We start from the raw sequence: 16,563 nt of genomic DNA, 5'->3' as shown, positions 1-16,563 counted from the left end.
TCGGACACGAGTCCTCCTCGGGCTCCCTGAGGGAGGCGGGGGAGGGAGGGAAGGTGCTGGAACCCTCAGGGTGGGCTTTGAGGATCTACAGGATGGAAGTCCCCAAGGCAGTAGTCGTGTGCCCAGATGTCTGAGGTGGCTGGGGACGAAGGCCAGGGGCCGGAGTGGACGGCCCGAGTGTCGGGGTGCCCGCTGGGCACTGTCCTCGAGGAGCGGCCCCCGGGCTCCCCGCTGATTTGTCTTCTTGCTTTCTTTCCGCAGGGAACCCCAAAGGTGCGATGCTCACCCACGGGAACGTGGTGGCCGATTTCTCAGGCTTTCTGAAAGTGACAGAGGTGAATAAAGTAGAATCCCTAACGCAGGGGTCTCCGGAGCACAAGCTCCAGCCTCAGGATTTTCCCTGATACGGTCTGGGCTGTCGGCCACGGACAGGAGTTGCTGTTTCTTCAGAGCAGCCCACTGTGCAGCCACGGGTAGCCCCAGACACGGCAAGGATCCATATGTGATAAATAGCCAATTGATTTCTAAGGTCCCCAAAAGAAAAGCATGCAAACCTGTTTTTCATTTTTTTAACTTCAAAAATGGATATGCCTGTGGTCTTGTGTGTATCTTGATCGGAAAGTGATTTTCAATAGCTGTTTTTCAAGTAGAACAGGGTTTAATTCAGTCATTTTGTGTTTAAGGACTACTAAAGTTCAGAAACAGCAGCAACTGCTAATTTTTTTTTTTTTTTTTTTTTTCTGTTGAGACAGAGTCTCACTTTGTTGCCCAGGCTAGAGTGAGTGCCGTGGCGTCAGCTTAGCTCACAGCAACCTCAGACTCCTCGGCTTAAGCGATCCTACTGCCTCAGCCTCCCGAGTAGCTGGGACTACAGGCATGCGCCACTATGCCCGGCTAATTTTTTCTATATAGATTTTTAGGTGTCCATATAATGTCTTTCTATTTTTAGTAGAGACGGGGTCTTGCTCAGGCTGGTCTCGAACTCCTGACCTTGAGCAATCCACCCGCCTCGGCCTCCCAGAGTGCTAGGATTACAGGCGTGAGCCACCGCGCCCGGCCTCTGCTAATTTATAAGGCTGTACTTAAAGGTAAATTTAAATTCAAGAAAAGCTTTGATTTCTTGGCCTCACAAAAGCACGTTAGCATTTTATAACCAGCTAAGAAAGGAGGACTTTTCCCCAAAATGGTGAGTATGACCTGCAGTTTCCTTCAGGATAAAGGAGCGTGTGTTTCACAGAAGCCAGGCGTTTTCTCCGCTGTGGGGGACTCACCCTCCCCGTTCACGCTAGGCGACACTGGGGGCACACACCAGACGGTTGCATGTTTTGGTAGAAACTGCGAGAGACGATTGGCGGCTGAGCCCAGGGTAGGAGCCCTGAGCCTGGATCCGGGGTTTGTCCCAACTGGGCCAAAGGCCGGCCCAGAAGAGGGCTGGCGTGGGAAGAGCTAGAGAGCAGGGAGTCCAGCCAGGGAGAGGTCCTGAAGGCACCGCCCAGCCCGAGCCCCCCAGTGCGGTCGGCCCAGCAGGGCTCCCGCCAGCTCCCCCTGGAAGGCCCCGTCCCAGGCCTGGCCTGGGAGGCCACGTTCCACTGCATATGGGGGGCTTGGCTTGTCTCCTCCTCTTTCCGGGGGGCTCGTTCCCCAGCCACAGTTGGCGTAGACTCACGGCTCTCTGGCCCCTTTCTCTGCAAGAGGACTAGGAGATGCTGATTAGCTAAGACCTTCTGCCCAGCTGCGCAGGTGCACCAGGCAGACTGGAGAGGCAGGTGTGGCAAGGAAGGGGAGAGGGCCGGCAGGTGCTGACTGACTGCAAGCGAGGGGGCAGGCCTCCCCCGTCCCCCCCCAGGAGACCCCTGCGGAGCCCGGCTCTGCTGGTTTATCTGTGCCGTCTGGCTCTTGCTTCTGCAGATAACCCAGACCCACTGGCGCTGCGACCTAACCCTCCGCTTCCTGCGGCCTGTGCCCGTCTCTCTCTTCCCTCCGCACCTTCGCCTGCTGCTCCCTCCGTCTTGCTCTCCTTCCTTCCCTCTCTCATCTCACCTCTCTCTCTCCCCCCCTCTGTCCTCCTCCCCGTCCCGCTCCTGTTTGCCCTTCCAGGACCATTTTCTCTGTATTGTTTTATGACTTTCTTGTCGTCTTCCTGTCAGTGTTTCTTTCCTTTCTGTCTCCCATGCCCGTCACCTGCAGAAAGTGATCTTTCCGAGACAGGACGATGTGCTCATCTCCTTCCTGCCTCTGGCTCACATGTTTGAGAGAGTGATCCAGGTAAGACGCCCACCTGACTGACCGGGCCTTGCCGGGGCTCCTTCTGTTCTCTTGCAGAGCCAGTGGGCTCCCACTTGTGCGGATGTGCACATTTCCTATTTGCCTTTAGCACACATGTTTGAGCGAATGGTGCAGGTAAGGCCCCGGCGCCCGGCAGGCGCGAATGTGCCCAGAACCCGTAACCTAGCGCGGGGTCACTTGTCACTGGTGGCGCCAAGTAGGGCCCGGCCGCCTGTCCTCAGAAGGTACCATGGGGGCCAGAGGGGTCAGAGGACCTTGGCCACCTGCCTGTCCCTGCTGGGAGCATTGCTCCGGGGGGACCCCAGGCCTGCCCCGTCTCACCCGCGGACGCACCCCGGCTGAGACAGACCCCCGCTGACGGCGTCAGAGCTGTGCAGCTGTGCAGAGGTGCTTTGCCGTTGGGGCTCTGGGCCGTTCAGCTCCACGTATGGCCCCAAAACGTGTGGCTTTCGTAACTCATGAATTCCTAGAAAACAGTAAAGTTGGGAAATCCAACTGTCGTGGCCCCTCGAGCTGTAGATGGGGCCTGGCCTTAGCCTGGTCCTGGGTCAGGCCTTGTGGGGTAAGGAGGGGACAGGGGACGGAATCCGCATGTGAGGCCAGGAGCAAAGAATGTCCCGTGCTGTGTCCCTCAAGGCACCAGCCTGTGGGCGAACCGCATCCCCTAAGCCCTTCCCGCTTGGCCGTGGGCTGGGTCTCCTACAGTAGGGCGAGCTATCCAGACCTGGCTGAGAACGCCGACACTTACTGCTAACTGGCTGTGTGACTCTGGGAAAGTCACTTTACCTCTCTGAACTTTGCACTCCTCGCCTGTAAAATGGGAATCAGGAATACACCTCCCCTATAGGGTTGCTATAAGTATTAAAGAAAGGAGCGCATACGTGGCCCCTGGTACACGCCTGGTCCCTTTGGAACCAGCCAGGGCCCCCCGCCGGCCTCCCACCAGGCAGGACCCCCGGCCCAGCTGAGCACCGTCTCCAGGACCCCTGGGGCCTGCGCACCCCTCAGAGTTGCTAGGACGTCCCTGGGGGAACAGGGACTCTGAGGCCGGAGCAGACCCACTGATAGAGTGTGACACGTCTCAGAGACCCGGGTCCCCAGCGAGGCCCACGTCCGGGGCTGGGGAGGGCGTGAGGGGACAGGTGCCAGTGAGAGTGGCTGCTGTGGCATCTCCCAAAGGCTCCAGGTTCCGCCCTGTCTCCTGCTTCTTTGCCCCTTGTCTGAGGGGACGTGGTGGGAAGGGGGGCTCCCCTCAGACAGGAGCGTCTGTGTCTCGTGGCAGCAGCCAGAGCTGGGTCGGGGGGCTGGGTGCCCTCCACGCAGGGCAGCGCCTTGGGCGGGTCTGGACCTCGGCCGGACTGGCCGGCCTGACGGCCCCTCCCTGCCTGTCCTCTCCCCGCAGTCCGTCGTCTACTGCCACGGAGGGCGCGTGGGCTTCTTCCAGGGGGACATCCGCCTCCTCTCGGACGACATGCAGGCTCTGCGGCCCACCATCTTCCCCGTGGTCCCACGGCTGCTGAACCGGATGTACGACAAGGTGATCCTGGCGCGGAGTCTCTGGCCGGGCTGGGGCTGCGCGTCTGCTGGCGTGACGGGGGTCCCGGCCCAGGCGGGCTTTGCCCACCCCACCCCCAGGTCCTGGAAGTCGCCTCCTCTCTCCCGGACGTTTTCTCTTCCTTTTCCTGTTTTCTTTCTTTTTTTTTTTTTTTTGAGACAGAGTCTCACTCTGTCACCCAGGCTAGAGTGCCGTGGCGTCAGCCTAGCTCACAGCAACCTCACACTCCTGGGCTCAAGCGATCCTCCTGCCTCAGCCTCCCGAGTAGCTGGGACTACAGGCATGCGCCACCACACCCAGCTAATTTTTCTATATATATATTTAGCTGTCCATATAATTTCTTTCTATTTTTAGTAGAGACAGGGTTTCGTTCTTGCTCAGGATGGTCTTGAACTCCTGAGCTCAAGTGATCCTCCCGCCTCGGCCTCCCAGAGTGCTGGGATTACAGGCGTGAGCCACCTCGCCCGGCCTCCTGTTTTCTTGCTACTCCTCAAAACCCTGGTTGGGAAGACTTTTCTCCCAGAACTTCCACCCCCACGACACGCCTGGCCCCTGCCAGTGTCCACTATCCGCTGAGGCCACACGCTCGGTGGCTCCTGCAGGGGGAAGGAGTGTGGCTTCTCTGTGACCTTCCTCCGGGGGGTGCATCCACAGCGACATGCTCAGGCCCCGGCCGTTCCCACCTGTGTCCCCAGATCTTCAGCCAGGCAGACACGGCGCTGCGGCGCTGGCTGCTGGAGTTCGCGGCCAGGCGGAAGCAGGCGGAGGTCCGGAGCGGCATCATCAGGAACGACAGCATCTGGGATGAGCTCTTCTTTAACAAGATTCAGGTGAGAAAACCAGTGGGTGATTATCAGGTGACACCTAAGTGTCCAGGCGGTGACCTCCCAGCTTGTAGGAGACTAGAGAAGTTCATCCCGGCAGCCTGTGTCTTGTGAAATCAAAGCTTAGGCTACCACAGAAATTTTCCAGTTGCCATTTTCGACCCTGTGTGTCATATTTGCCAAAAGGCCACCGGCAGGAAAGACCCCTGGAAAGTGGGTCCCTTGGTCTCCATGGGCACCAGGGCGGCTCTCCCAGCGGGTGGTCAGGCCAGGGCCCCAGCGAGGAGCTGCGGGGGCCCGAGGGTTCTCCCGCCCCTGCCGGGCGCCAGGCCGTGGCGGCCGCCCCGTGGCACGAGCTCCTCGCTGAACCGCGAAGAACCTTCTTTTCCTTTCCCGCGCCCTGTCCCTTCACCTCCTCCACACCAGGCCAGTCGTGAGCTGCTCATGCCTGGGCCTCCACTGACGTTTTCGAGCTCTGCGTTACCCAAGGAATCTGTAGTTATTTAATAGCATTACTCATTTGTTTCTTGCGACTTTATTTTTAGCTATGAAAATTAATATTTAAACTCTCTGGGCTCAACTTACAGAAACAAAGTGTTTCAGGTCTTCTCTGTCCCCTGCAGGGCGTAGTAAATAAAGCCTGGTATTGATTTATAAGTGAAAAAATGGCAATGCCATTAAAGTGGAAGTGGGGAGAAATTGTTCTAAGTAATTGTCTTGGATGCTTTTAAGTGACGGCAGAGTGAGGAAGCAGCTGTGTTTTAAAGCAGAACCAACAGCGAAGGCCGCGCAGACTAACGGCGCCTGTCTCAAAGCCATAAAGAGTTGTTCGTTCGTGTGTTCAGCTGAGCTGCAGAGCTGATTTGATTTATCACCTGCAAGGGGAAGGGACTTCCTCAGCTCACGTGCTGCATGGACAGCCTCAGGCCTTCTTTTTTTTGAGACAGAGTCTCACTCTGTTGCCCAGGCTAGAGTGCCGTGGCATCAGCCTAGCTCACAGCAACCTCAGACTCCTGGGCTCGAGCGATCCTCCTGCCTGAGCCTCCCGAGTAGCTGGGACTACAGGCACGTGCCACCATGCCCGGCTAATTTTTTCTATATATATCTTTTTAGTTGTCCAGATAATTTATTTCTATTTTTAGTAGAGACGGGGGTCTCGCTCTTGCTCAGGCTGGTCTCGAACTCCTGAGCTCAAGCGATCCTCCTGCCTCAGCCTCCCAGAGTGCTGGGATTACAGGCGTGAGCCACCGCGCCCGGCCAGGCCTTATTTCTGACCCCAGCGTAACATCCAGGCCGGGTGCAGCTGTGGGACGTTGGCCTTGGCCGGGGCCCGGGGTGGGGGAGGCCGGACGCCATCGCAGCATCACAGACTGCGGCGGGTTCTTCTCTCTTCCCACAGGCCAGTCTCGGGGGCTGCGTGCGGATGATTGTTACCGGAGCTGCCCCCGCGTCACCCACAGTCCTGGGCTTCCTCCGGGCAGCTCTGGGGTGCCAGGTACTGTCACCGCGTGGTCGTCCCGAGGGGGGCGGGCAGCGTGTCGGGGCAGGAAAACCGCCCACCCCCTGGAGTGCAGAGGGAGGTCCTGGGGCAGGTTTCTGCGGGATGAAAGCTCCCTCCTCCGGGGATGAGAAAAGCCCAGAGCCAGTGAACGCGATGGCTTTGCCACATTCCGGAAAGCCCAGGGGTGCCTGCTCTGAGGCTGCCTTTCCCTGGGCCCTGGGCAGTTTTTAGCAAAGGGAAAGGGATCAGATAAACTGCGTATAGACGGTCAACGTGCTGTGAGGGTCCGAACCACAGCTACACTGCGTCTCTGCCCCCGCCAGCCCACGGCACCCCCAGCCCAGGGAAGGAGAGCAGGGCGGTGAGAGCCCAGCTGTGTGGTGTCTTCTGACTCCTGAGGATTTGTCTTCTCTAAAAGTTCATTTCTTCATTTGTCCGTTCCATTAGTATTTATTCAGTTCCTACACACGCGGGGCGTCATACCGGGGTTGTAGCCGGTGGGTTTTATGCAGAGCAGACGTGGCTGTCTCATAGCTGTGCCTACTCACGCTGTCATGCTTGGGAGCCCCGAGCTTCTCACGTGTCCTCCCGTCCCACAGCACCGAGGCCCCAGACAGAGACGCCCCGAACAGGCAGGAGCCCCGCTTGTTTGTGTCTGTGTGACAAGCGGGGCTCTGGAGAGGAATATCTTACAGAGACAAAACAAAACGTAAATTAGATTTTTAAACGTTTATCTTTAATACGTATTGTCCATATGAAAAATAGATCCAATGGTTTAAAATGGGCCAGAAATCTTTGCCCCAGACTACACAACCTTATCTATTAAGTGTCAGTGGTGAAAATAGTGCTTCCTCCAAGCAAGTGTGGCCACGCTTATCTGTGTCCATCTTCACCTGGAATCGGCTCCCTCCCTCCCTCCTCCCTGTGGGGCAGCCAGGTGCTCAGCTTAGCCCCAGGTGCTCAGCTTGGCCCCAGGTCTCAGCTTAGCCCCAGGTTTCAGCTTGGCCCCAGGTCTCAGCTTGGTACTCAGCTTGGCCCCAGGTCTCAGCTTGGCCCCAGGTACTCAGCTTGGCCCCAGGTCTCAGCTTGGTGCTCAGCTTGGCCCCAGGTCTCAGCTTGGCCCCAGGTGTTCAGCTTGGCCCCAGGTCTCAGCTTGGCCCCAGGTGCTCAGCTTGGCCCCAGGTGTTCAGCTTGGCCCCAGGTCTCAGCTTGGTGCTCAGCTTGGCCGGCTGGGAAGGAGTGTGTGTCCACAGCGTGGTTTCCGTGTTTTGCTTGAAGGTTTACGAAGGTTACGGCCAGACTGAGTGCACAGCTGGGTGCACCTTCACCACACCTGGGGACTGGACCTCAGGTAGGCGGGGCTGGGGGGCTGGGGGGCTGGGGCTGGTTCCCACCCCGCTGAGTGAGGACAGCAGGCTCCAAACCTCCCTCATGGAGAGCAGAGTTGCAGGGGTACTTAGAAAAAAAGCAAAAGAAATAGGAGGAAAACAGTGGTGGTTATGCCTGGGTTGTGGCATCATGGGTCTGTTGTTTTCTTTGTTACACATTTTTTATTTTCCTATTTCTTTTATGGATAAACAGAAGTTATACAAAAAAGTAATAGATCGCAAGGTACAACTCCAGGTGGAAAAATGCTCACATTATCAACATACTGGATTTTGTAGATTCTAGATGCTACACAGCCTGGCTTGCAGCCATGTCAGAGTATAGGAAGCAGGCTGTAAACTGGGTATGGCTGGTAGAGGGGCAGGTTTGTAGCCACCAGGGAGCTGGTCCTTAAAGGGCCGGTTAGAGGCCCTCTGGGAGCCGTGGTCCCTGGTAGGAGTGTCCGGAAGGCGGCGCCCTCACCCTCGCTCCGAGATGCGTCTTCAGGGCAAGCGGAGGCCAGTCTGTAGCAGGCGGCCCGCGGATTAGCCGTCACTGAATTTAGACCAGATACTGGGGGAATCGGAAAGCCACTCAGCAGAAGAATCCTTCGGGACGCCGACTTCCTCCGTGAGCCTGGGCCACTCTTTGTGCTTAAGTTTGCTGAAGTTCAAACCGGAAACTGTGGGCTCGTGGGCCTGCGAGAGCAAAATGCCCCTTAGCGCGATGCCGTTTGCAGAGACCCTGAGTTAGTCAGTGGAAATGTGACAGGTGGATTTTACATTGAAATCACGTTGGTCCAAGCCAAGTACAGAAGCCGTTTTTCTTAGTTCTGCCTCTTTACAGCTAAATAAGCCTGTTTTGTGCATAAATTCTGTGGTCACCTGCCACTTGCCAGTCTCCTGCAGGGACCCTCTCTGGAGGTCCCGGCTCACTCATTCTCCTTACTGAGGCCATTATGTCCACAATCACTGTCCTGCGTCCCCTTCCTCTTGGATGCTCTTTCCTCCCTCTTTTGTCACCCTTTAAATCTTCCCATGTAAAGCTGTGGCGGAGTTGCCTTTTCCATTGACCCTCACCATGAAAACTTGAAGAGGCCGTTGGGCCTAAGAGGACGTGTTCTCTGTGCGATGCGTTAACGGGTGTGGCGGCCTCACGGCCTCAGTTTCCACACGCGGCTCCGTCAGGACCTCGGCCAGCGCCTGCTCCAAAGCCCCCACCTGCCCGCGAATTATGTGACAGCCACAGACAATGACTAGAACACGACTTAGGTGTAACTTTGTGGTGAATCTGACCAAGAGAATTTGGAGTTTTGTTTTTCGAGGGCGAGTTGCTTCCTCCCAGTTTTCTGTCCGTTGTCCCTCGAGGCGCAGCGAGGGCACCCGCAGCCGCGGCGTCACCTTGGCACCCGCGGTATCACCTTGGCACCCGCGAGGGTCGCGGAGTCTCAGGCCTCCTCCCAGACCCGCTGAACCAGAGTGTGCAGCTCAGTGAGACTGATGACGATTCCCGCACACCAGTCGGCCGTCAGGGGACCACAGGGACAGCAGCGGTTGCTGTATTGTGTGGTCTCCAAACCGAGACTTCGATCTGGCAATGGGGGGAGAGTCTTAACGAGGCTGTGAGCGCCCCGCCCCACCCAAGGGCCCCGTGCCGGTTGGTGCTGGGCCCCCCGGGCCTCTCCTGCCCGGTAGGAATCAGATCTAAAACAAAGGCCCAGGCAAAGTTGGCCTTTGCTTTCTCCAGAACTCTGTTTTGTCGTCGAAGCTCGCCAGTGACAAACGCTCCCCTCCGGGGGTCTTGCGTCCCCTCCCTGACGCCCCGTGTGGGCCGCGAGGGGGTCGCGGGCGCGGAGGAGGCTCACGGACGCCGCCGGGCTCTGTGTTCCAGGGCACGTGGGCGCGCCGCTGCCTTGCAACCACATCAAGCTGGTGGACGTGCAGGAGCTGAGCTACTGGGCCTGCCGCGGAGAGGGCGAGGTAAGCCCACGCGGAGAGGGCGAGGTAAGCCCACGCGTTAGCGCTCGCGCCTGCTGCTGCCCGTAGCGAGTCAAAGCGAGCAAAGCAAAAGGGGGGCACGGAATTATTTTCCCTTCACCTGCGAATAAAATTGTTTTAAATGACCGACTAATTTGGCTCAGCTAAATTCAGCATCTCCCCTCCTGTCTGTGAGGCAGCCGCCCCCCAGTGGGACGGGGCTGCTGTAACAGGACATTCGGAATTCCCAAACTTTGAAAACGTCCATTTGTCCCCTGACTGTCGTGGTCTGCTGCCGCGTGACCTGTCCCCGGAGAAACACGCCCTGTGCTGACAGACCAGGTGGGGAAGACAGAGCCGGCCTGTTCTCGCTCGTCCCCTGGGAGGGAGCGAGAGAGCTGCCTGGCCACGGAGCCGGGGACTCGGCGTCCCTGGTGGAACCCACCGGCCATCCGTGTCTGCGATGAGACCCCGTCGAGTGTGTCACACAGCAGCATGTGGCCAAGGCCAGGGGCCCCCGAGGAAGAGGAGGTGGCAGAGGTGTGGGGTGCGGGGGGCACAGACGGGGAGGATGCTGCCTGAGGGAAGGGACAGGCAGTTCAGGTGGCTGGTGGCTGTCCCTCGTCCTCTGTGTCCGTCATGCCGTCCCTACCGTGGCTTGCCTGGCGGGTGCTGTCCTCACTGTCCACATGCCCGGCGACAGCCTCCCAGCCCTGCCTCCCTTGCGCTGTGGCTGAGGGGAGCCGTGGTTCTGTCTCCACAGATATGTGTGCGAGGACCCAACGTGTTCAAGGGCTACTTGAAAGACGAGGACAGGACAAAGGAGGCCCTGGACAGCGATGGCTGGCTTCACACTGGGGACATCGGGAAGTGGCTGCCGGTGGGTGTGTCTGGAACCGCGGGGTCGCAGACGTTCTGGCTGTGGGAGGCTGCGGGCTCTGGCTCACCGAGGCAGGAGCCTCCTCCACGTCCTCCCTGGCGATCCGTCGCCCAGGGCCACCTCTGTGGACGGGGAGGCTCCCCCGACCTGGACCCCAGGGCTCCCTTCTCCCTCTGTCTCCTGACGGTGAGGAGGCACCTGGGCAGGAGGGGCAGCTGGGGTCTTGGAGACTCAGTCCCTGTGCCTAGTGGCTTCCAGAAGGGGACCCGACTGCGTGGACTCCGATCGTGGGGCAGAAGGAGCATGGGGCACACATCCCCAGGAGGTCTGGCAACGGCAGGGCCCGCGAGCCCAGAGACGCCGGCCCCCGCTGAGAGGTGGCCCCGAGCAGTGGGAAAAGCGTGGAGCTAGGCGGGAGGACGCCTGAGTTCCTTTGGCTCCACCAGCAGCTGCTCCTGCAACCTTGAGCAAAGCTTCATCCCTCTCCTGGGCTTGACCCCAACTCAATTGTGGAATCAGAGAGCAAGCCTGCATGGCATTCTGTGGCCATAGCCCCGGCCTTTTAGCCCAACACAGTTTGCCTCGGTCTTTCATTTTTAAAATGGGGATAATAACATTGCTTACCTCTATAGTTATTGTTGTGAGGAAGAAATGAGATTATAGCTGTAAAGCCCTTAGCACAGTGCCTGGCACACAGGAGACACTTAGATGAATGCTTTGGCCAGAGGAAGGCCCTGTCGCTGACTCCGAGAGCGATGCAGCCCCCCAGGAACCCCCCTCTGTTCTGGGAAGCTGCTACGGTTTGGGGCAGACATTTCAAGGTGTTAAGCTGATCAGGCACGGGAACGATGAGCCGCCCAGGGCCCCACGGCCCGGCAGGTGGATGCAGCCCTCTGGGTCTGTGCTTCCCTCTGAGAAACCGTCACGCCTGCAGCAGACACAGATGTGTCCCCGGGATGGGCCCTGTGCCAGGGGCCCTGCTGAGGGAGGACGTGCGTTCTTGGACAGTTCCCAACCCAGTGTGATGGGCTCGAGCCGGGGCACACTCACTGGGGAGAGGCAGAGCAGGACGGGCACCTGCTGGGTCCAGGTCCCAGGATCTGAGTCACGCTCCCAGCGGGGAGGACAGGGTGCGGACAGTCAGGGCAGGGTGACATCGTGTGCTGAGCAGAGGTGCTAGAGGCGTCAGGCAGCTAATTTCAGCTGAAGGCTCATGAGTACGGGGAGAGGCCAGAGAGGCCAGCGGGCTCTGGACCCCGGCCGAGGGTGGGTCACCCAGTCAGCTCAGGACATGCAGGCTTCAGGGCCCCTCATTTGCGTCGGCCGCGTCCAAGGCCTTGCACATCATTTCGTATTATTTTTCTTGAAGAGGACCCTCAAAATTATAAAAGCCTGATGCCCCACAAAACCCTGGGTCTGCTACTGATGCCTCGTAACTCGAATAAGACTACCCAGCATGCAGTGGGTGTGAAGAGCAAATAAATCAATCCACATACAGCAGCCTTTTTGGCACCAGGGTCCGGTTTCATGGCAGACAGTTTTCCATGGTCCAGGGTGAGCGGGATGGTTTTGGGATGGTTCAAGTGCATCACATTTATTGTGCAGTCGAAGCTCTCTGCTACGGATAGTCTGTATCTGTAACCACATCCCAGCGCCCGCATCACCACCTCAGCTCCACCTCGGATCACCAGGCATTGGATTCTCGTAAGGAGCCGCAACCCAGAGCCCTCGCGTGCGCAGTTCACAGCAGGGGTCCTGCTCCTGTGAGGATCCAATGCCCCGCTGATCTGACGGCAGGCGGAGCTCAGGCGGTGATGCGAGCGATGGGGAGCGGCTGTGGATACAGAGGAAGCTTCGCTTCTTCCCCGCTGCTCACCCCCTGCTGTGTGGCCGCTGCTCACCCCCTGCTGTGTGGCCGGTTCCTAACAGGCCACAGTACCTGCACTGGTCCGTGGCAGGGGTTGGGGACCAAGATGCAAAGCACCTAGTGTTGTGCTTAAGCACAGAGCCTAAGACAGTCCATTTTTAAATGACTGTTGAAATTTAATTAAAATTGTGGCAGCTATTGAGACAAATACTTATTCTTTCTATATTTCTTGGGTAAAGCAAATCATGCAGTCTTGGCATAATTCAACTTAACTATGATGTGATTTTTTAATATTAATATAATTTTTGTAAAAAATTATATTTGGCCTTCCCATTTATATTCATAAATGAGATCTGTAATTTTCCTTTTATATACAACTCTATTATGGTTTTGGTGTCAGCATATTGAATGAGTTGGTGAGTGTGGGTTTTTTTTTTTTTTCTTGCTGTTTTCTGGAAGAGTATGTGCAAGGTTTGAATGATCCATTCTTGACACTTAGGTAGAAATTGTCAATGAGGACATTTGTGCTTTAAAAATTTATTATTATCTTGAGATAGTATTAGATAGATCAAGGAAAAGGCATCCTCTTCTAATCCAGAGGGACCCAGGTTCAAATCCTGATTCCCCTACCTCCTAGCTGTGTGGCTTTGAAGGGGTTAACTGGCCTATCTGGTGCTCATTTTCCTCATCTGTGACACAGAGGTGACGACGTGCAGCTCAGGGGGTGCCACGGGGACCAGAGAAGCTAGTGTAGGGAAGGGCCTGGAGTCCAGCCTGGGTCCTGGGCAAAGCAGTGCCCGCTCGTTTCCCGATTCGGAGAGACGGCCCTGGCTCTGGTGGGCCGCGCAGACGGAGTAGCCAGGAAGTGGTCTTGGTGGGAGGAGGAGGGAGAGGTGAGTGGGATTTATGAACAAGGGTGGGTGGTCCTGCCCGCTGGAGACCCCAGGTGTGGGGGTCAGGCGTAGGGTGGGCTCGAGGAGGATGGTCATGAGCTTCGTTTGGGGGTGTCCCGTCCTGAGAGACAAACGGCCTGGGTTTTGACATATTGGGAGAGCAGCTGCCTTCTGGGTCTGGAGCTCGGTGAAGAGCTAGAAGCCCAGACAGACCCAGGAGTGGCCAATGGAGAGAGAAGTGGGGGTTACCGTGAGATAACTGGGGTTACCTCGAGGTGCACTGTCAGTGGAAATGAGGCAAGAGCAACATTCAAGGGCTGAGCTGGAGGGGACAGGTCCAGCTCATCACCCTGGAAACTCAGAAAGGCCAAGGAGCCTCGGGGAGGTGTCCACGGGTCCCGGAGGCTGGTGGCACCGGCACTCGCTGCCCAGGGGTGGGGTCCTGCGGGGGCTCCAGCGCCATCTGGCTGTCAGGTCGGAGCCGTGGGGGCCTCTGCCAGACCTTTGCTGTAGCCAGGGATGGGGGGGCTGCTCTTTGGGGGCAGAGGCAGTGGCCGGGCGAGAGGCCCGAGTGTGGTCCACGGAATGAACCCGAAGAGGCTGGAGAGAAACAAGACAAGTGGAGCAGGGGCCTGGGTGGCAGCAGAGCCCTGGTGGGAGGGAGGAGGTGAGGACACCTGTCGCCAGGTGTGCGGGTGGCAGGGCTGGGTGGGGCCGGGCGGGGCAGGGCTGGGTGGGGCCGGTGGGGTCGGTGGGGCCGGAGCGAAGGGCTGTGGCGCTGAGTGAGGCTCAGGCCTGGCAGTGCCATCTTCTTATGCAGCTGTTCGTTCAACTCTACAGACGGGAACCCTTAAAATCATCGATCGGAAAAAGCACATATTCAAACTTGCTCAGGGAGAGTACGTGGCGCCCGAGAAGATCGAGAACATCTACATCCGCAGCCAGCCCGTGGCACAGGTCTATGTCCACGGGGACAGCTTGAAGGTGAGGCCCCGTCCGCCGTCCCACGGGCACTGGGCCTGCTGCAAACCCAGACTGAATATTAATCTCCCGTCAGACACCAGGATTCTCCTTTGCGTTTTAAATCGTGAAGGAAAATTCCTTTTTAAAGGAGAAATCTTAATTACTTGCAGTTTGGTAAAATGCAGTACGGTGAAATAAGTTGCTGGAAGTCGTGGCAATGAACATTCTCGCTCCTCTGAATTTATGTTCCGCCTGCTTCCAAGAGGGACTTTTGAGATATGGTAAAGCCACATTCAGGGTTTCTACCGTTTTGATTTTTAAATATGCAAATGAACTCTACAGATTAATGGGTGCAGTATTGCAAATAATGGTGCTAGTCCTGGTATAGTTTATTAGGATTAAATTACTGGGAGGGGATTTGTACTTATTTTGCTTTCAGCATCATTTAGATTTGAAGTCAGAAAGATCATGACTATATCCCATGATATCAAAGATGGTGAATATATTCTATACCCTCATCGCATTTACATAATTAAATATTATTAAATTATTTTTGAAGGAAATGCTTTAAAAGTTAAAACACAGTTTTTCATGAATGTGGATCATATTAATGAAACAACTTCAAAATGGTCTGGAAATCCCAGAAAACATGTTTTGGTTCATAGAGAATTTGGAGCCTAGAGTTGTTTGATTAGCACCCTGAAGATGTTCTGATTTAAGATTGGCATGAGAATTAAAGATACATATCAATCTAACTTCACTGATTCTTAATGCCCTTAAACGCATTTTTTTATGAAGTTAGGCAAATATATCAGAAAATGAACCATGGAGCATGTGTGATATACTGGTGGAAATGCTCCGGAAGCATGTCCTTGTCTTTAGAAAAGGGTAGAGTCTGAGAATTTGACGCTGGGCCACAGAGAGCCACTGTACAAGCTTTGCCGTGACTGTTTTCCTGTGCTGGGTGTCGCAGGCCTTTCTGGTGGGCATCGTGGTGCCCGACCCTGAAGTCCTGCCCTCCTGGGCGCAGAAGAGAGGAATTGACGGGACGTACGCAGAGCTCTGCACAAATCAGGTTTGTGTCTCGGGGCTGTTTCCTAAACGGCGGCTGAACGTTTTAACACACCACATAATCAGGGGACAGAAAAACTGTAGGCCAACGAAATTTGAACTCACAGGGATTTTCTAGCGTTATGCATGGTGAGAATCTTAAACTGGAGATCTTTTTGTTGTTGTTGAAAAAACTTATTTTTCTTCTTGGAAAGACTGATAAACTACTGGATTTCAGAGCCAAGGAACATGGCAGAAAGCTTGTCCAGCCCTGTCATGTTGATCTTGGAGGGGCACCAGGGAGGGAGGTGACGCGCTCAAGGCCACACACACGGCTGGTGAACGGCGGAGTCGGGTGTGAGCACCGGCTTTCTGACTTGCTGGCCTCGCGCCTTCCAAATGCGAGGCTGATTTGGGGTCTCCTAGGCCCAGAGAGACGGTTGTGGAATTGAAAAAGTGACACGCTTCTTCCCGCTTAGAGCATCAGCCGTTCTCACCTCCCGAAACCTCACGGCGCGTGCAGGGCTCCGTGGAGGAGGTCGCTGGGCTGTCGCTCAGCGTCAGCCCCTGCGTCACACGGTCCTTTCTCAGCAGCCGCCGGACCCGACCTGTCCCCCTGCTCCCTGGGCTCACCTGGGGCAGCAGAACTCACCGGGCCGACCAGGGGCTGCTTCAGAGCACCCTGAGCCGCCTCGGCCTGTTGTCCGTGGTCCCTCCTCTGGCCGTTGCTGGCACTCACCCGCCTGACCGGCGAGGGGGTGGGGCTGGGGGTGTCAGGCGCAGATGGGGGAGGGTGCGGGGGAGCACACGTGGGCACAATCTCCAGTGGCACTTGACTCAGAATGTGTTGGTTCTTCTGCCTCCATTTTGACATGTGTTCTCGTCGTGTGGTTTGACCCGTGTGGTTCAGGACGTGAAGAGGGCCATCCTGGACGACATGGTGCGGCTGGGGAAGGAAAGCGGACTCCACTCTTTCGAGCAGGTAACTTCCTGGCCCCAGGCTCCCTACGGCCTCCAGGCGGTGATAAAAATTAACCTCTGGTGACCCTGACCTGGATTCCTTACCTTGTATGGTGTGGGCTGCAGGCAGGCCGAGTCCCGCGGACCCCCGCGGGCCTGTTTCCCGCGGGCTCCGCAGTGCCTGAGCCAAAGTGAACGGAAGTAGGTCGTGTGTCTCGTGAGACTGTGCCCGTCCTCAGGCTCACAGACGTGCGTCAGGTGGACACAGTGCCCTCGCTGCCACGGGGGAGCGTGTGTACGCGGTCTCTTTCCCAAGCTGCCTGGAAGGCTGGAGACCACAGTGCCGTCCTGTTTTCATTTCTATGGGGACTGTCTTGGGTGCAGCAGGCAAGCCTGCTTGTTAGAGGGGCAACATCGGGCCCCGGGGCCAGGGACCCGCCAGC

General features: G+C 56.8%; 1 protein-coding gene across 7 annotated transcripts in view; it reads left to right on the top strand.

Annotated features, from left to right (window-relative positions):
• ACSL6 (acyl-CoA synthetase long chain family member 6) overlaps positions 1-16,563 on the top strand; it is a 40,605-nt gene that overhangs the window by 17,907 nt on the left and 6,135 nt on the right. For 3 of the 7 annotated variants that reach the window (XM_069484027.1, XM_069484030.1, XM_069484028.1), the window contains 11 exons: positions 262-335; positions 2,323-2,400; positions 3,689-3,823; positions 4,537-4,671; positions 6,065-6,160; positions 7,445-7,517; positions 9,422-9,510; positions 10,271-10,387; positions 13,988-14,131; positions 15,084-15,185; positions 16,071-16,142. In XM_069484027.1, coding sequence (XP_069340128.1) covers positions 262-335; positions 2,323-2,400; positions 3,689-3,823; positions 4,537-4,671; positions 6,065-6,160; positions 7,445-7,517; positions 9,422-9,510; positions 10,271-10,387; positions 13,988-14,131; positions 15,084-15,185; positions 16,071-16,142 — 1,115 coding nt within the window. Of the gene's footprint in view, positions 1-261; positions 336-2,187; positions 2,266-2,322; positions 2,401-3,688; positions 3,824-4,536; positions 4,672-6,064; positions 6,161-7,444; positions 7,518-9,421; positions 9,511-10,270; positions 10,388-13,987; positions 14,132-15,083; positions 15,186-16,070; positions 16,143-16,563 lie in introns of all 7 variants that reach the window. The other 4 variants (XM_069484026.1, XM_069484029.1, XM_069484031.1 and 1 more) reach the window with 3 other exon arrangements.

The sequence above is a fragment of the Eulemur rufifrons genome, chromosome 10, assembly GCF_041146395.1.
Source record: "Eulemur rufifrons isolate Redbay chromosome 10, OSU_ERuf_1, whole genome shotgun sequence".
Taxonomy (NCBI): domain Eukaryota; kingdom Metazoa; phylum Chordata; class Mammalia; order Primates; family Lemuridae; genus Eulemur; species Eulemur rufifrons.
Note: the sequence above shows the minus strand (reverse complement) of the source record. Positions and strands in the feature narration are given on the sequence as shown.